Source organism: Rana temporaria, chromosome 12 (genome assembly GCF_905171775.1).
Source record: "Rana temporaria chromosome 12, aRanTem1.1, whole genome shotgun sequence".
In the NCBI taxonomy this organism is placed as follows: Eukaryota; Metazoa; Chordata; class Amphibia; order Anura; family Ranidae; genus Rana; species Rana temporaria.
The window spans coordinates 74393653-74414304 of NC_053500.1; the positions used below are offsets into that span (position 1 = coordinate 74393653).

Sequence of the window (20652 nt, forward strand, 5' to 3'; positions counted from 1 at the left end):
GACTGCTGGTCACGAGCATCGGCACCCCTGTGATGTAGCGGGGTGCGCGCTATCCCGTTTTATAGAGACCGACGTACAGCTATGAGGGTTCGTGGGATCTTGCCGATCTGCTGCAATATAATGACAGTGGCTGGTCGTTAAGTGGTTAAAAAAATGCCAGTTGGCAGAAAAAAATGCTAATTTTGAGTGTTTTTTTTGTACTAGCATTTAGGTGCATCTGGCGTTTTATTCTGCTTCTAAACCCTGAGCTTGAAGTGTTACTAACCCACAACAGTAAAATCAGTCTGTATATGCAGTAAAGCATGCCTGTTATACTCACTGTGAAACCTCACGGGTTAATCCTCTGCATATGTAAAAAGGCTGTTTGATCCTGTCTTCTCTGATCCTCCCCTTCTTCCATTGTCCCCAATCGATTTCCTTATTGGACAGAGCCTTTAGAGTCATTCTGCACATGCTCAGTTTGGTGTGTATTGCTAGAGTTGTGTTCTTTTTTCTTGTAAGGGTGCATGTGATCAGCACAGGGCCAATAAGCACTGTCCAAACAGAAGGTCCAGGGGACTTGCAGCCTCATAGGACAGTCAGAGGAGAATTAATACTCCTCCTACAAGCTTTAACCATAGTTATATACATAGTTACATAGTTGATAAGGTTGAATAAAGACAACAGTCCATCCAGTTCAACCAGTGTAGGTGTGTGTGTGTGTGTGCAGAGAAATAATTTCCCATATCCCCCTATAAGAGTCTTTTACAAACTATCCATACTTCCTGCCGACACTACCAATTGTGGAAGAGAGTTCCACATACTTACCGCCCAGACAGTGAAAACCCGCAGTCAAAAGCAGTTTAAGGTTAAACCGCTTCTCTTCCAGGCTCATCGTGTGGCCCCGTTACCTCTTACACTCCCTGGGACTGGTTCATAAAATGTCATACTTATGCTGGGATCACCGTTGAGATATTTGTATAACGCTATCATATCTCCTCTTAGGCGTCTCTTCTCCAGGGAGAATACATTCAGCGCTTGTAGTCGTTCCTCATAATTGAGATCCTCCAGTCCCCATATTGATTTAGTTGCCCTTCTATGGACTCTCTCCAGCTCCAGCACATCCCTTCTGAGGATTGGTGACCAGAACTGGACGGAATACTCCAGATGCGGCCGAACCAGAGTTTTTTTAAACTGGTAGAATAATCATTTTCTCTGGAGTAAATTCCCTTTTTAATGTATGCCAATATTCTGCTGGCTTTGGTAGCCACTGCTTGACACTGCTTCTCAGTCTGTCTTCTGCTAGGACCCCCTAGATCCTATAACCGGACACTGATAGAAGCCACATGACTGCTACTGTATATACTGCTGAGAAAGGGTATTTAGAAGTTTATATTTACTAAAACTATTGCATTTCCATGTTATGTGTACTGTGGGAGACCAGATATAGTGAATGCAGGGTCCTCCTGGGTTTAGTAACACTTAAAAAAAAAACGTATAAATACCAGGTACCCGCTACCCTATCTGAAAAAAAAGAATTATCAAAACTTAAAGTGAAGGCAGACAAGTGGAACTTCCCCTTGTTGGTGAAGCTCTGCTTTAACCACTTCAGATCCGCGATTTAGCCAAATAACGGACTTAATTTGCCCGGAGGCCGTCAATAGACGTCCTCATGTGCTCAAGCAGCCTGCGTGCCCCCTGCAGGGCGTGGGGGTTGTTCTGTGATCAGCAAGTCTATGAGACTCGCTGGATCACAGATCGGAGTAAAGGGTCCATCCCGACAGCTGATCATGTGATGTAAACAGAGCCGGTAATCTGCTATTTTTCTCCTCACGCTGATGTGCGGGGAGAAAAAAAAAGCGGATCACTGGCGGCTGACAGAGGGACATCGGTCCCGATCAGGGAGAGCTGCCGCCAGCTTATCTGTGCCCATGTGTGCCACCTGTCAGTGCCACCTACTAGTGCACAACAGTGACACCTACCAGTACCCACAGTGCCACCTATCAGTGCCCACAGTGCCACCTATCAATGTCACAAATCAGTGCTTCATCAACAGTGCTGCCCATCATTGTCACCTACCAGTGCCCATCAGTGTCACCTACCAGTGCCCATCAGTGCCACCTATCAGTGTCACCTACCAGTGCCCATCAGTGCCACCTATCAGTGCCATCTATCTGTGGTGACATCTTATCAGTGCCCATCAGTACCGCCTTATCTGTCTCCATTAGTGCCACCACATCTGTGCCTATCAGTGCCGCATTATCTGTGCCCATCAGTGCAGCCTATCAGTGCCCATCAGGGCCACCTCATCAGCGCATATCAATGAAGGAGACAAATTACCTGTTTGCAAACTTTTATAGCAAAATATGAAACATGATTATTATTATTTTTTTAATTTTCCATCTTTTTTGGTTTGTTTAGCAAAAAATAAAAACCCCAGCAGTGATTAAATACCAAAAAAAGAAAGCTCTATTTGTGTGAAGAAAATTATAAAAAATGTAATTTGGGTACAGTGTTGTATGACCGCGCAGTTGTCATTCAAAGTGCATCAGTGCTGAAAATTGGTCTGGGCAGGAGGGGGGTTTAAGTGCCCAGCAAGTAAGTGGTTAAAGACGCATGCATATGGGAACTTATGCCCATACACGCAGGTGCTGTGTACAGCCTGCCATACAAGTGAATGGCTGTAACATGTACAGTGAGGAAAATAAGTATTTGAACACCCTGCTATTTTGCAAGTTCTCCCACTTGGAAATCATGGAGGGGTCTGAAATTGTCATCGTAGGTGCATGTCCACTGTGAGAGACATAATCAAAAAAAAAAAAATCCAGAAATCACAATTTATGATTTTTTAACAATTTATTTTTATGATATAGCTGCAAATAAATATTTGAACACCTGTCTATCAGCTAGAATTCTGACCCTCAAAGACCTGTTAGTCTGCCTTTAAAATGTCCACCTCCACTCCATTTATTATCCTAAATTAGATGCACCTGTTTGAGGTCATTAGCTGCATAAAGACACCTGTCCACCCCATACAATCAGTAAGAATCCAACTACTAACATGGCCAAGACCAAAGAGCTGTCCAAAGACACTAGAGACAAAATTGTACACCTCCACAAGGCTGGAAAGGGCTACGGGGAAATTGCCAAGCAGCTTGGTGAAAAAAGGTCCACTGTTGGAGCAATCATTAGAAAATGGAAGAAGCTAAACATGACTGTCAATCTCCCTCGGACTGGGGCTCCATGCAAAATCTCACCTCGTGGGGTCTCAATGATCCTAAGAAAGGTGAGAAATCAGCCCAGGACTACACGGGAGGAGCTGGTCAATGACCTGAAAAGAGCTGGGACCACCGTTTCCAAGGTTACTGTTGGTAATACACTAAGACGTCATGGTTTGAAATCATGCATGGCACGGAAGGTTCCCCTGCTTAAACCAGCACATGTCAAGGCCCGTCTTAAGTTTGCCAATGACCATTTGGATGATCCAGAGGAGTCATGGGAGAAAGTCATGTGGTCAGATGAGACCAAAATATAACTTTTTGGTCATAATTCCACTAACCGTGTTTGGAGGAAGAAGAATGATGAGTACCATCCCAAGAACACCATCCCTACTGTGAAGCATGGGGGTGGTAGCATCATGCTTTTGGGGTGTTTTTCTGCACATGGGACAGGGCGACTGCACTGTATTAAGGAGAGGATGACTGGGGCCATGTATTGCGAGATTTTGGGCAACAACCTCCTTCCCTGAGTTAGAGCTTTGAAGATGGGTCGAGGCTGGGTCTTCCAACATGACAATGACCCGAAGCACACAGCCAGGATAACCAAGGAGTGGCTCTGTAAGAAGCATATCAAGGTTCTGGCGTGGCCTAGCCAGTCTCCAGACCTAAACCCAATAGAGAATCTTTGGAGGGAGCTCAAACTCCGTGTTTCTCAGCGACAGCCCAGAAACCTGACTGATCTAGAGAAGATCTGTGTGGAGGAGTGGGCCAAAATCCCTCCTCCAGTGTGTGCAAACCTGGTGAAAAACTACAAGAAACGTTTGACCTCTGTAATTGCAAACAAAGGCTACTGTACCAAATATTAACATTGATTTTCTCAGGTGTTCAAATACTTATTTGCAGCTGTATCATACAAATAAATAGTTAAAAAAATCATACATTGTGATTTCTGGATTTTTTTTTTTGATTATGTCTCTCACAGTGGACATGCACCTACCATAACAATTTCAGACCCCTCCATGATTTCCAAGTGGGAGAACTTGCAAAATAGCAGGGTGTTCAAATACTTATTTTCATCACTGTAAATGCCAATCATACACGAATGCGGCTTCCTGAGTATGGGAATATACCTGGAAACCTATCGTAGGTAGTTTTAGCCTCTTATTTGCAATCACAGTGCAAGGTCAGGCAAGATGCCATTGCTTTCAATGGTGCCAGTTCAAACCAATGTCCTAACTGATGGCATGCCCTGAAAAAATAGGATAGGTTGTATTTTATTGGATCATCTACCATAAAATGCATTACAACCAAACGCATTTAAAACTGTACACCAGTGTATATTTGTTATATAGATGTTAAAATATGCGCTGTGTATGTTTATAAAGACATTCCTTATTATGACGGAAGGTCCTTTCAGTTGAGCGGCTGTTCCATAAACAGATCCCATGCTGAATCGGAGAAGAACGGAACTGATGTCCCTTTTGTGATATCTATGTACATTTAGATTTTGTCTCCAGCCACAAAGCTGACCTGTGTTAGGTCTATGGGCAGGTGAATGTAAACAGGTATACATCCGTTTACACCCATTTACCTCCAATATGTCTTGTTTAAAAAATGAAAAAGATGCATACTGTGGGGCAGATCCTGAAAGAAATTACGCCGGTGTATCTGTTGATACGCCGCGTAATTTCAAATTTTGCGCGTCGTATCTTTGTTTTGGTATCCACCAAACAAGATACGACGGCATCTGTGTTAGATCCCACAGGCGTACGCCTTAGTACGCCGTCGGATCTAAGATGCAATTTTCCGGCGGCCGCTGGGTGGCGTTCACGTCGTAATTCGCGGCGAGTATACAAATTAGCTATTTCTGACGATCCACGAACGTACGAGCGGCCGTCGCATTCTTTTACGTCGTTTCCGTTTTCCGGCGTATAGTTAAAGCTGCTATCTGGTGGCGTACTCAATGTTAAGTATGGTGTTCCCGCGTATCATTTTTAAAAAATGTCTTTGTTTGCGTAAGTCGTCCATGAATGGGGCTGGACGCCATTTACGTTCACGCCGAAAACAATGACGTCCTTTCGACGTCATTTGGAGCAATGCACCCTGGGAGTTTTTACGGACGGGGCATGCGCAGTTCGTTCGGCGCGGGGACGCGCTTCATTTAAATGAAACACGCCCCCTACTCGCCGCATTTGAATTCCGCGCAAATTCTTTCTGGATTCAAACCAAAGCCAGGTAAGTTACGGCGGCGTAGCGTATCTCAGATACGCTACGCCGGTGCAGATCTTTGTGAATCTGCCTCCTTCTTTTTTTTTTGGACCTAGATGGACTTGTAGGTAGTTGTAAGTAAATGGACGGATGTACGATAGCCCATAGATTATCATTGAGCTTCCGTTCAGATCCACCTGAAAAACGAATACGAGTATCTGATCATAACCCTCTGAAAGGACCCTTTCATGAAATCCTATAGAATCCAGGAAATTGTGTTTGTAAACTTTTTCTCAAAACTGTTTCAATGATTTCCACCAACTTATAAAGCATTGATGTAGATGTAACCAGATTATTATACTGTATAGCTGCTGTACTTGCATATTTGACCTTTATCTTGGGCTCTCTGAACAAAGCTAGTGTGCTTAGGGTTTTTACATGTTTATCCTCCTCATGTCCCCGTGATCTTGTGTCTTACAGAACCAGGCTGAAGCTCATTATAAAGGCCACAAGCATGCACGGAAGCTCAGAGCCTTGGAGAGCGCACGACACAAGCACAAGCAGAATGGAATTCGAGAAAGAGCATCAGCGCCCCCAGTGGACACCACAAAAAGCACAGACTCTCAGAGTGAAAGTAAGATTCTTTCAGGGCATCACCTTTCATAAACTATTAGTATTATTTTTATTGTTATTATAATTATTATTATTATTTAGCAACAACAGTTTGCTCATCCTTTACAATATAAAGGGGGACGGTACAATTACAATACATTTCAATACAGAAGGAATAGAAGGGCAGCATTGTTTGTATTCTTTCCTCCCTACAATGCCTAAAGGCCCGTCCGTACACACGATACAAAAATCAGATGTGAAAATTTGTAAAGATGAGCGGTCTGTGGATTTTCGGATCGTTGGTTTCGACAGCCAATTTAACTTTTTTCGTCAGACAAAAGCTCGATGTGCAGGCTATAAAATTTTTGTTGGATGTGAACTCAACGTCACAGAAATCGTCACACAAAAGTCGAAAGTACAAACACGCATGCTCGGAATCAAGGAACGACCGGAAAGAGTTCAGTCTTGGAAACTGCTGTTGGTAATCTAGAATTAACATTTGTAACGCGGTAAATTATGAAATGTCAAAATGCAGTGCACATTCTCATCTTCTTTAAACACTTTACTACGGCCCGCCGTCAATTGATGGCGGCACGATAATGCTTTAGTTCTTGGAGGAAGTCATATGACGTCCTTGCCCCACTAGGGGGCGTGCGCCGCGTTACTGGGGACCCGATGCGCGTGCCCGGCGGCCGTAATGTCCGCCAGGCACCCGCGATTATTGCACAGTAACTGAGCAGGACCGTGGATCTCTGTGTGTAAACACCCAGATCCACGTCCTCTCAGGGACACAGATCTGTCACCTCCCCCAGTCAGCCCCCTACCGTTAGAATCACTCACTAGGGTACACATTTAACCCCTTGATCGCCCCATGGTGGTTAACCCCTTCCCTGCCAGTCACGTTTACACAGTAATCAGTGCATATTTATAACACTGTTCGCTGTATAAATGTGAATGGTCCCAAAATAGTGTCAAAAGTGTCCGGTGTGTCTGCCGCAATATCGCAGTCATGATAAAAATCACTGATCGCCGCCATTACTAGTAAAAAAAAAAAAAAAAACATGCTTTAAATCTATCCCCTATTTAGCCGCTATAACTTTTGCGCAAACCAATCAATATACGCTTTTTGCGATTTTTTTACCAAAAATATGTAGAAAAATATGTATCGGCCAAAAATGAGGAAAAAAAGTATTTTTATATATTTTTGGGGATATTTATTATAGCAAAAAGTAAAAAAAATATAGGGCTAGATTTACGTACTTGCGCTGCGGCATAACAAATGTCATTTACGTTACACCGGCGCAAGTTTTAAGCGCTTGATTCACAAAGCACTTGCCTGTAAACTTGCGGCGGCGTAACGTAAATCCGTCCGGCGCAAGCCCGCCTAATTCAAATAGGGCGTGTACCATTTAAATTTGGCGCGTTCCCGCGCCGAACATTCTGCGCATTCTCCGTTAGGAAATTTCCCGCCGTGCTTTGCGCGAAATTAGGGCGCCCCAACGTGTTTTTTGAAATTTTAAATTCGACGCGGGAACGACGCCCATACTTTAACATGGGCTGTCTAATATTACACCACCTAAATAGCAAGTGCAACTTTACGATGGGAAAAACCGACTAGCAACGACGTAAGAGAATGCGATGAACGCGTGTACCTTCGTGGATCGCCGTAAACAGCTAATTTGCATACCCGACGTGGAAAACGAGGCAACCTTCACCCAGCGGTCGCCGAAGTATTGCATCCTAAGATCCGAAGGCGTACGATGTCAGATCTTAGCCAAATGCCGTTGTATCTTTGTTTGTGAATTACAAATAAAGATACGACGTGGCAAATTTGAAAGTACGCCGGAGTATCAGCAGTACTTTTTCTGTGAATCTGGCCCATAGCTTTTTTTTCAAAATTGTTGCTGTTCTTTTGTTTATAGTGCAAAAAATAAAAACCGCCGAGGTGATCAAATACCACCAAAGGAAAGCTCTATTTGTGGGGGAAAAATGATTACAATTCCATTTGGGTAAAGTGTTGCATGACCGCGCAATTGTCATTCAAATTGTGACAGCTGAAAAATGGCTTGGGCAGCAAGGGGGTGAAACTGCCCTGTATTAAGGTGGTTAATGGGATCATAATGAAGCTGCTTTGCTGATGATACTGATGTAGTTATGCCAAACGTATTATAAAAGACATTTGTTTTGTAGTGATATAAATAATATTAATATTATGGTTGTTGTTTTTTATTTTTTTTACCACAACACCATTATCCTTGAGTTTTTAAGATCAAAGATACAGCTGTTGATGTCCCTTGTTAATTTTCCATTGTTTTGTTATTAATGTAACTCCTACTCCCAAACTGTCATTTGAAGAAAATCACATAGCCAAGTATTATTCTACACAATTTTTTTATTGTGCAGAAAAAAAAAACAGAAATTAAATTAGAGATGCTATCTGCCATCCAAATAAAAATAACAACAAAAAAGTGCGAATCAACGCTCACCAAACTTCTACTAACATGAAATTAGCAGAAGGGGCCCAAAGGGTGGCGCTTGAGAAATTAACTTCCTCTTTATACTCTTAGTCCTCGTACACACGGCCGAGTTTCTCGGCAAAAACCAGCAAGAAGCTGTGTGTACACTTTTCGACGAGGAAACCGATGAGGATCTCGTCGGGCCAAAAAGAGAACATGTTCTCTATTTCCTTGACGGCAATGGAAAATTTGGCTCGCCGAGATCCTCGGCGGCTTCACAAGGAACTCGACGAGCAAAACGATGTGTTTTGCCCGTCGAGTTTCTCGGCCGTGTGTACGAGGCCTCATAGTACATCACTATGTTTGTCGAACACTACTTTGCGGATAGTTAGTATGCTAGACAAAATCCTGCACACGTGCTTTTGACAAAAATCAGTTGTTCAGTCGTACAACAATCGAATCATGTGTACGAGGCTTTATATTGGTGACTGAGTTGCTGCTTTTTACAAAGGACAAAATAAGGTACGCAGAAGAAGAAATGCATTCATTTTATTTTGAACAAGTACAAATTTGTTTTGACCAAGTACAATGCCATAAATAAACATTCCTTGACTGGAGGAGAAACATCTTGGTGGGTTATGCAATTCAATCGAATTGGGGATGGGTAAATTGCTCTTATGCCCCGTACACACGATCGGTTTTCCCGGCGGTAAAAAGTCGGGAAAACCAAGGGGAAAACCGAGAACCTGCTCGGTAGCTTTTTTTTCCCCTACACACGGCAGGTTTTCCTGGCAGGAAAACTGCCATGAGAGCTTTGGTCAGCAATTCCGGCCGTGTGTATGCTCCACCGCAGGCTTTACCTATAGAAAAACTGCCGGCTTAAAAAACGCCTGAAATCCCGGCAGGAAAAAAGAAGACATGTTCTCATTTTTCCCGGCGGTTTTCCTGTCGGGAAAACTGCCATGGAGCATACACACGGCCAGTTCTCCTGGCCAAAATCTGTCATGGCAGTTTTCCCAACTGGAAAACTGGTCGTGTGTACGAGGCAATAGCCATCATTCCTGGTGGGAAGAAATGGCCATAGCTGGGCAGAGAGCCCTGTAAACCTTGTTTTCCTGCTGTAAACTCCTGTAAACTGCTTTAAGTGGTTTACTTGTTAGACATTCAGTGATTACATTTCAGCTTACAGCCTCCTGCATACAAACAGTGGCCCAGATTCAGGTAGAATCGCGCAATATTTGCGTGGGCAAAGAGCAAATATTTTTCTCTGCGCCCACGCAAATATTGCGCTTTGCCCGCGATTCACGGAGCAGTTGCTCCGTAAATTGCGCGGGCAATATGCTAAACAGCCGGGCGCAAGGCTGCCTAATGTAAATGATCCCGCCAGGGGCGGGAATCATTTAAATTAGGCGCGCTCCCGCGCCGAGCGAACAGCGCATGCTCCGTCGGGAAACTTTCCCGACGTGCATTGCGGCAAATTACGTCGCAAGGACGTCATTTGCTTCTAAGTGAACGTGAATGGCGTCCAGCGCCATTCACGGTTCACTTACGTAAACGACGTAAAATTTGAACGTCGCGAACGGGAAGCGCAGCTATACTTTAGCATTGGCTGCGCCTGCTATTAGCAGGAGCAGCCTTATGCTAAAGGCGCCGTACGGAAACTCCGTACCTTGCGTACGCAGGGCCCGCGCAACTTTTGTGAATCGGTGGTAGTATGCAATTTGCATACTATACGCCGATCACAAAGGCCGCGCCCCCTAGCGGCCAACGCAAGAATGCAGCCTGGGATGTGAAGGCATAAGGAGGCTTATGTCTGTCACATCCTAGGCTGCAGTCGGTGTAACGAGGTTCCTGAATCAGGAGCACTCGTTACACCGGAGCAAGTAAGCACTTGCGCCGCGCAACTATGGTTGCGCGGGCGCAAGTGCTTCTTGAATCTGGGCCAGTGTATCCTACTGCACCAAATGCCCCTTTTATCTACCTGCTTGCCTTTGTACCTCTGTCGACTCCAAGACCTCTTTCACACAGGAGGTTGGAGGACATCAAAAACAAGTGGCTGAAACGCAGTTTTATCGCCTCCACTGGCCAACCCCCTAAAGACTAAACAACAGCCAGAGGAGGTTGTTCACTTGCATTGGGTGCAGTCCTTCACGTCGCAGCCACTGGAAAATGTAATGCAACATACTGAGTTGACAGGCAGCACCACCTGTCAAGCTCCACCATTAAAGATAATAGGGCCACACCACAGCTGTGAGCCAAATGCTTGGCTTGTGGTTGTAGTGCCACTACCCCCATTATACACTGCTGTTTGGCGGATAAAAGATAACACATTTCTTGGCACTCTGAAAGGCAATAATGGCTCTTCTCTTTTGTTTGAAAGTTGAATGACAGGGAGAGGGATGAGGCTTAGCACTAGAAAACTTGGCCAGAAGTAGAGCTGCTATGTATATCCTGAGCCTAGGGTCCAAGAAGACTCCACAGAGGAATGTCAGGTTCTTTTTATTAGTGGATAGAAAAATAAAAGAACAAGATTTGAAACGATTTAGGGCTTATTCACACGAGGTGCGTTGAGCTGGATTGGTCAGCAAAGGCTCAATGCAAGGACGCTAAGAAAACAATTCTTCCCTATGTAGCCTGTTCACACCATACATGTACGTTGGTGTGCGTTGCATAAAAATCCAACATGTTTGCATTTTAAGGCATCACAGCATTTCACATTCATTTTCTTTTTGATGTTGGGCATAGAGCTGACTGAAGTGTTATTTAATGATTTTTCAATAAAAAACAAAAAGGAAAAAGGAAACACTGTCATGCATTGTAACAATGCATCTGCATCGCGCTGCCTCTACACAACGTACACCAGTGCAAGTGCGTTATACAAACCAACGCTACGTAACACACTGTTGTAAACAGCTGATCATTTGCCAACCTGCCTGAACATATTACAGTCTTCTTTGGAATGTGCACAGAGTTGTGCTGGCAGTCACACATTGGCACTGGAATAATGGAACGCCTGTGTGCATGTGCATTCCCTGGCAAGTCAACGAGGATAGACCCAGCACCCCAAAGAAGGGAGAGAGAAGATGTCAGTGCTAGCAGGGGACTTCATAGATGTCACATCAATGTAATTATGCATATATTGGATCCCCATAGAAGCCGGAATTCACTCTAGTGGGTACTACTATTTTGGCTGCTCAAAGAACACAGGAGGTCATTCGCTCAGTGCAGGTGCCATTCAGAAAAAGCTTTGCATTCTCTCAATGAATGCAAAGCACTCTCTGATTGGATGAAGTGAACATTGTAATGTTACCACCCTGCCTCCCCACCTCATTCATTAAGAGGATGCTTGGCATCCATTGAGAAAATACAAAGTGTTTTCTAAATGGCGCCCGAGTCAAGTGGCAAACTCTTGTATTCACAAAGCAGCAGAGTAGCCACTCAACACAAGACCTGGTAGACTAGTAACTACTTTTTATTGGTTTAACTAGACAGACTTGTGTCTTTTTTCAACCAGACTTACTATGTAACTGTAGTAGCAGTGCCTACTACAGCCCCAGTTTCCACAGGGAACCCACAGGTATGGCAAATACTGTACATGCTTACATCGATCCAAGCTGGACCAATATAACTGTGAAAATATCCATACCTGGAATTTCTCTTTAATATTGTGTACAACAATACGTGGCAAGCGGTGATAAAGTACAAAAATCTGATAAAATGTCAAATGCAGTGACAGCTGGTGTTTTTTTGGGGGGGGGGACGACAAACCCCCCCCCCCCCCGGCAGCCGGCAGCACTTCCCTTGCCTGCCCACTCACTGTCTGCCAGTCCTCCATCTAAGTGGAGGACTGCGGGCAGCAGCTCCTGTATCCTCTGCTCCATCATGGCTCTCCTCCTTCTAGGCGCTAGGCGTCCAATAGGATCGCCTGTCCTTTTAGCCAATCAGGTGATGGGTCTCATGACCAGCTTCCTGATTGGCCGGGAAGAGGATTAGTGTAAGAATAGCAAATATTCATTCGCTATTCTCACACAACTGGGTGGGGTCAGAGAGCAATGCTCTGTGCCCCAAGCCCACCCTTTTTTTAAGCCTATTAGAGCCTCTGATCATTTGTAAGCACAGCACCCCTAGAGCCTCTGGCTCTAATCACGTACTTAAACCCCCCCCCCCCCCATTGGAATCCATGGTCCGGAACCCTGTATGTAGATCAGGGGGCTGGGCGCATTTATAGGTGGGTGGCACCATGCACCCTTAATTGATGGGCTGCCACTGGTCAAATTACCTTTTCTTTATAGTAACTCTTTATAGTAACTCCTACTAATGGATGGATCTGACAGTTGCTTGCATCTTTGGGCAGTTATTATCATTGGTGTATTAAAGTGGATTGTACTTTTCAGTTTGCTGTTCTTCCGGAGCTTGGAATAGACAGATTATTAGTTCAGTTTAGTAATAAATCTATTAACAGAGGAGGCATAGTGTATATAATAACGTTTGATAGTGTGACCTGGTAACAGCACAGCTGTCATTTTTCCTTCTTCTCTTCTTTAAAGGTTCCAGGTAATATGATTAGAGGCTGGGGATCTTAAAAAGAGCTTTCAAAATGTTTAACTGTACACAGTACAATCCATAGTTTACACAAAGCATTGCAGCATCCAAAAAGAGCATACCTGTGGATGTAACCATTCGTTTCAGGGATTTTTTTTTGTTGTTGCTATGAATCATTTATATTGCATTTCATTTTGAGATTTTTTTTAAAAGAATAAAGTACTAAAGATTTAAATAAAATGTCCTCAAAACAGACTGAAATGGTTACAGCCAGTCTCTAGATCTTACATAACCTGATTTTCCCTTCAACCAGCCTAAAGAATCAAACTGAACAGTAATACAAGGAAGAGAATCCTCTTTGATGTCCGTCATGGATGTTAACATGTCCCATGTCGGAGGATAGAGATAAGCCTGGAGAAGCATTTGTTAATTGCTTTTGAACTTGGTGTTGAAGATAATTGCTTGATTGTCCCAGCAGGGAACTACTCCCTTTTGTCCCCACAGGCACAGAAAAAGCTGGGAGAAAATTACACAAATTTTAATTTTGAGCTAACACAGGCCGTGAATGTTACTGCTGAATAGGACCGAGAGACGGGAAAGCCATGTTTACTGGCCTCTAGCTGCTATTCACAAATTGTATATGGTAGAGCCTCTAGTCTGCAAATTGATGTAAAGTAAGATGTTCCCTAACATAAATGGACCTTGGTTTCTGTCCTGACATAATGGGAAATATAACAGAAGAAGAGAAACAGGGTCACTTATCTAGCGCTTAGGTAAATATCCTAATCTAGTAAATCAACTACCATAATAATGTGAACATTTCAAAGTGAAGTAAAAAAAAATTGACAGTTCATGTGAGACACATCAGGTGCTTCGTCTTTCAACCTTCACCACACCAAGTTATTCAATCACCCTTTAGGAATTGCACTCACCAGATTCCCAGTAATCAATTGCCTCTGAGTATGTATGTAGTCTTTTAGTTCACTGCCAAATGAACATCCATCAGGAGCTCTAGTTTCAATCAGTCAGAGATGGATCGTACAATCTAAACTTCCGATTCACCCAGATGGGGCCAGCTAAAAACTTCCCATACAACTCAGGCAAAAGAAAGGGAAAAAAAGCTTCAAGCCGCGTACACACGACCATTTTTATTGTCCTAGAAAAAACAACATTTTTCTCAACGTGATTTTTGTCAAGCCTGCCTTGCATACACACGATCGTGAAAAAAAAAATGCTCGAGCAAAGCGTGGTGACGTACAACACATACGTAGGCACTATAAAAGGGAATTTAGATGGCGCCACCCTTTGGGCTGCTTTTGCTGATTTCATGTTAGTAAAAGTTTGGTGACAGACGATTCGTGCTTTTCAATCTTCGTGCTTTTCAGTCTGTTACAGCGTGACGAATGTGCTATCTCCATTACAAACGCTAGTTTTACCAGAACGAGTGCTCCCGTCTCATAACTTGCTTCTGAGCATGCGCGTATTTTTTCCGTCGTTAAAGCCTACACACGACCGTTTTTCACGACATGTTCTAAATGGCTTTTTTTCACGTCGAGAAATATGCTCTGGAGCCTACACATGATCGTTTTTAATGACCATTTTAAAAAAATTGCATTTTTCACGTCATGAAAAATGGTCGTGTGTAAAACTGCAAAGACTTTATTAAAAGTAAATCCTTTCCCTTAATACATTGCACTTACAAACAAATCGTTTAGAAGAGCATTCAAAATAGTGTCAACGGCTCCGTTATTCTCACCAACTCTTATGGGATTCAATTGTTCGTGGTGGTTCCTGGGAAGAGACCGAGCCAGTTACCAGTGCAGCAAGCCGTGTGGTACACCAAGACGCGTTTCGTGATCCCGTCTTTGTCAATAGGCGGAAATAGGCTGAAAAGGTTCCTGCAATACTCTGACACAACTTCAGTGCCAAAGAGTGTAAAAGTCTTATCAAAGTCCCTTCAAAGTCGTGTCAAAGTTGAACTCCAAAAAAAAAAACGTAACTTTGGAGTTGGCTAGTGTGAAAGGAGACTAACAACTAATACACACAGACATGACACAAGAGGGGAAAACAGATGGGGAAAAAATCCAAATGACCTTTTACACCTTGTTTAATCCAACCTTCACTACTTATTTTCATTTTACGTCACTACATATCCCTTTTATTTATCACTATCGTCCTGTAGTTTAGCGCAATGTATTTTTATACTACATATCCCTTGCATTACTTATTGGGTTCACCCACTCTTCACCGCTGCCCCTTCCTACCCCTCCCTTTACCATCTCATAGTCCAATTCCCCACCTCCTTTAAAGTCACTCCATGCATTCATTTGTGCTACTGTGATGAAAAAAAATGTTTCCCCTTTTTACCCATCACCAGCGAATGCATATAATTACAAATAAGTGCGCAGTGAGGCTAGACATGTTTAAGCACATTTATGAATGAATGCATTCCAATGGGCAGAATAAACAAATAGAATACATCATTGCCAAACGTGTGCAAACACACATAAATGCGTGTGCAGAACGCGCCTTTTACTTCCAGGAGAAAAGGCATTTAGAGGAGCTGAGCAAACATTTGGCCCTGGTTCATGCCAGTGCGACTTGTCATGCAGCTTGACAGTTCAAAGTGGCATGACAAGTTGCACCCCATTTGCGCCAATGGAACCGTTCAAATCACTGTGGTTTCAAAAAGGTTCCTGCACTATTTCTGTGCTCTTTCAGTGTGACTTGCATTGACATTGTTAAATTAAGTCCTATAGATGTTTGCAAGCCGCACATGAAATGGCACTGAAGTAGCACTGAAGTAGCACAACTTCCAAACCACATTGGTGTGAACCATAGCTAAAGCTTTGAAAAAACAAAAGTAGTGGGTAAAAATCTGTCAAACATGCATGTGATAACACTATCATTGTATCAGATTTATGTAAAAAAAATTGACCTTTATGAACCCTCCCACTCGCCAACTGTATTTAAAAGAAATATCTAACTTTTCGTTGCTTGTTCTTTCTGGGTTACGTTTTAACACGCACATGCTGTGGGTTTTTTCAAACAATCTCTAATCGATTACAATACTAAAGTTTAGAACATTGATTGTGTATGCTACAAAAATCTGACATGATGTTCGTTTTTTTGCTATAAAAGTTTGCATTTCAAGAAATGAGCCCACTAATGTACATTTAGGAAATAATCCAGGCTTTTCTTAAAGCAATCTACTGAGCTGGCCAGAACCACCTCTGGAGGGAATCTATTCCACATTTTCACAGCTCTTAAGCCCCATACACACCATCAGATTATCTGCAGATTTTTGTCTTCAGATTTACCAAAACCATGTAGTACAAGGGCCTGCCTGATTGCATACAAATTGAAACTCTTAAGGTTTGACCTCCTATTAGATGGTTTTGGTAAATCTGCAGAAAAAAATCTGCAGATAATCTGATGGTGTGTATGGGGCTTTACTGTGAAGAAACCTTTCCGTATTTGGAGGTGAAATCTTTTTTCCTCTAGTTGTAAAGAGTACCCCCTTGTCCTCTGTATTGGCCGTAAAGTGAATAAATCAACACCAAGTTCACTATATGGACCCCTTATATATTTGTACATGTTGATCATATCCCCCCTAATTCTCCTCTTCTCAAGAGTGAATACATTCAGTTCCTCTAATCTTTCCTCATAGCTGAGCTCCTCCATGCCTCTTATCAGTTTGGTTGCCCTTCTCTGCTTTTTCTCCAGTTCCCCCGATATCTTTTTTGAGAACCGGTGCCCAAAGTATTCCAGATGAGGTCTTACTATTCCAGATGAGGTCTTACGATAGTGATAGATAGATATATGACAGTGACCTCACTTGTCTTAAATATGTATTAGGGCTCATTCAGAACAATGCAGGTTCAATGCAAGAATACAAGGAAGACAATTGTTCCTTATTGCCCTGTTCACACCGTCCTGGTAAGTTGGTGTGTGTTGTGTAGAAATGTAGAGTGTCTGCATTTTTACACAATGCACAAAAATGTGTGTCAACTGAAACATTGTTGTACAGTAGGTCTGTATTCATAGATGTTTTTAGAGCTCATTCACATGAGCACAGAGGGCCATACACTAACAGAATTCAGCATATTTCTGCAGCTAGGAGTTACAGGTGTTTGAGCATAACCACGGCCAGCAACCTGTACAAATCAATTATTGGCTTACAGACATGTAGCTGTACACACATCTGAGCAGTTACATGCTTACAGTAATGGAAGAGCATCCCTGAACAGAAAATGTCTATGTTCAGGGGTGCTCATTCGTCTCTGTACATATGTAATGGCTTACATATACACCTGCAACTCCCGGGGACAGAAATATGCTGAATTCTGTTGGTGTTCAGCCCTCTGCACCCGTTTGAATTGTGCTGCTTTAAGAAATGATTTCTTAGCCCAGACCAAGGATACAGACCGATCGGCCTGCTGGTGTGAAAGGGACCTAATATGAAGAACCCGGGACCACCAGCCAGCCATTTGTAAAAGTGAAATAGTCTATTGTAACAAACAAAACAACTTTCTTCAGACAGACAAAACATACAAAACAGTCCAAACTCCTGGTGAAAACATCAAACTTTCAGCTCACCACCTGTAAAACGTGTCCTTTTACAGGGTTCAAAAGCTATGTCAGCAGCTGCTTAGCATGTTCTCATTCACAGCAGTCCACCACTCTGTCTCCCAAATGTGTCCTGCCTCACACTCCACCTCACAGTCACCTACTGGCTGTTTTGTCTGGGTTAACCCTCTCAGGGACAGAGCCCCAGTAATCAGAATTGAAGGCTCTTTCCCACCCATAGTCTCTCTGAGCCTCCAGATTTCGGATCCTATAGGCCTCTTGCACACAGTACTGGTGTTTGAGGGCCAGGGCCCTCCTTTTCCGCTCAGAATCTTTTTTTTTGTCCGCCCGGGCTCGCAGGTAAGCGCGCCCAGGGCGACAAGGTGCCCACTCAGGGACAAACTCCAATCTGTTTGTAGTCCCAAAGAAGGAAGGGGTCCATCCAATCCTGGATCTCAAGGCCCTTAACACCTTTGTAAAAGTACTAAGGTTCAGGATGGAATCAATTCGCTCTGTGGTCGCTGCACTCCATCCAGGGGGTTTTCTGGCGTCCTTGGACATCAAGGACGCATACTTGCATGTTCCCATATGCGTCAGGCATCAGAGATTTCTGCGGTTTGTGGTCGGGAACGAGCACTACCAATTTGTAGCTCTTCCCTTTGGCCTGGCATCGGCACCAAGGGTTTTCACCAAGGTTGCTCAGGCAACGAGGGAACGCATCGTGGGCTACCTGGACAACCTCCTTCTGAGAGCGGCTTCTGCCTCAGAATTAGGGGAGGATGTGGCGATTGCCAGTCAGACTCTTTGTGAGTTTGGTTGGGTCCTGAATCTCCAGAAGTCAGTGTTGGTGCCGACGTAATGCCTGGAGTACCTGGGCTTGATTCTGGACTCCTCAGAGGCGAGAGTTTTTTCTCCCTTCGAACAAGCTGCAGACTGTTCAGGCTGCAGTGAAGCTGTTGGCATCCCGCAGGTGGTCGTTGCTGCACTTTTGCATGCGAGTCCTGGGTCTCATGGTAGCCTCTTTTGAGGCGGTACCGTATGCTCAATTCCACACTTGAGTCTTGCAAAAGGAGATCCTGTCCAAATGGGACAAATCTCCATTGTCTCTGGATTGTCAGATGCGGTGATGAGGATTATTGTGAGTACAAAAATCCTATTTTTACTCACATCTTCTTTCTACATTTATGGTATATATCCAATTTAAAGCAGAGCTCCACCCTAAAGTGGAACTCCCGCTGATCGGAACCCTCCCCCCCCTCCGGTGTCACATTTGACACCTTTCAGGGGGGAGGGGGTGCAGATACCTGTCTAAAGACAGGTATTTGCACCCACTTCCGGCCACACAGTTTCGGGCAGACTGCGGGCATGACGTCACCTCCCCCCCCCCCCGTTGTGTTCTGGGAACAGTCGGCTACCAGTACACAGCGGGAGCCAATCGGCAGGCGTAGCGCAACTCGCGCATGCGCCGTAGGGAACCGGGCAGTGAAGCCGGAGCGCTTCACTTCCTGGTTCCCTCACCGAGGTTGGCGGTGGGGCAGCAGAGTGACGAGCAATCGCTCGTCCTCTGCTGCGGACGGTGCTGGACTCCAGGACAGGTAAGGCCGCGTACACACGGTCGTTCCAAACCGATGAGAATGGTCCGACGGGCCATTTCCATCGGTTCACCGCTGAAGTGGCCTGATGGTCTGAAGTGCGTACACACCATTGTTTCAAAAACCGATCGGGTCAGAACGCGGTGACGTCAAACACACGGCGTGCTGAATAAAACGAAGTTCAATGCTTCCAAGCATGCGTCGACTTGATTCTGAGCATGCGCGGGCTTTGAACCAATGCTTTCTGTACTAACCATCGGTTTGGACCGATCGGGCAGCGGGCCATCGGTTCGATTTTGAAGCATGTTTTAAAATTTTGGACCGAAGGACAACAGACCGATGGGCTATATACACGGTCGGTTTGGACCGATGAAACTGAACATCGGTCCATTCTCATCGGTTTTGTCCGACCGTGTGTACACGGCCTAAGTGTCCTAATATTAAAAGTCAGCAGCTGCAGTATTTGTATTTAATATATTTTTTCAGCGGACATCTATCTGCTTTAAAAGAAATGCATTTCTCTGAAAGAAAGTTCATCACGTTGTGATGATTTGCAACCCATGCATGTTTTCTTTTTTTCATATTAGTTTGTCATTATAGCCAGAAATATAGAAATGACAGGTATTTTCTTTTAGATTGCTACAAACAAGATCTTTTGGAGACTTATGGAAGTATTCATGGTATGCTTCTAATATATATTTACCATCATACTCCTCCAGGAGACTCATTTCCGAACTGGTGGTGTTCCTGTGTGTCCACGTAAACATTACTCTCAATGGTTCCATAGTTCTACGCCGGGTTCAAAAGCAAGGGGAGTTTCTATAGCACTTCATAAACATTTCCCTATACAATATTTGAATGAAATAGCTGACCCAAACGGTAGATACATTTTTCTCAAAATTCGGTTCTGGAATAAGAAAATCAACATTGCAAACCTTTATATTCCGAACTGTGATCAAACGACAACAATTTCACGTTACCTTAATCTTTTAGCAGATTTTGCAGAAGGAATTATCATTGTGGAAGGAGATCTTAACCTAGCCTTAGATCCTATACTAGATACCTCTACTCAATGATCGAATATTTCATACTCTCGCCTGAGGGCTCTTAAGAAGAAATTCTATGAACATAGGCTACTTGATTTATGGCGGACCTTATATCCTAAAGATCGCAACTACACGTATTTTTCATTAGCCCATAAATCATATACTAGACTGGATTATTTTTTTACAGGACCAAAGGTATTAGAATGGGATCCTTCAATGGAAATAGGTTCATTTACTTGGTCTGACCATTCACCGGTATTTCTAACAATAAATCCTCCGCAGATCCAGGGAACAAATTGGTCTTGGCGTTTGAACGATACACTTATATCAGATCCAATCTGTCATAAAGCAATTATAGAAGCGTTTAGTAACTTTATCTCTGCCCATGCCCAAGGTGAAACAGCACTCCCCTTAAAATGGGAAGCTCTAA

The 20652-nt window shown here is 43.7% G+C and overlaps 1 protein-coding gene across 2 annotated transcripts in view; it reads left to right on the forward strand.

Annotated features, from left to right (window-relative positions):
• The window catches only part of ZNF385C (zinc finger protein 385C), a 541366-nt gene that overhangs the window by 506402 nt on the left and 14312 nt on the right, over positions 1 to 20652 (forward strand). For both annotated transcript variants that reach the window (XM_040330357.1, XM_040330358.1), the window contains one exon: positions 5886 to 6039. In XM_040330357.1, the coding sequence (XP_040186291.1) occupies positions 5886 to 6039 (154 nt within the window). The remainder of the gene's footprint in view (positions 1 to 5885; positions 6040 to 20652) is intronic.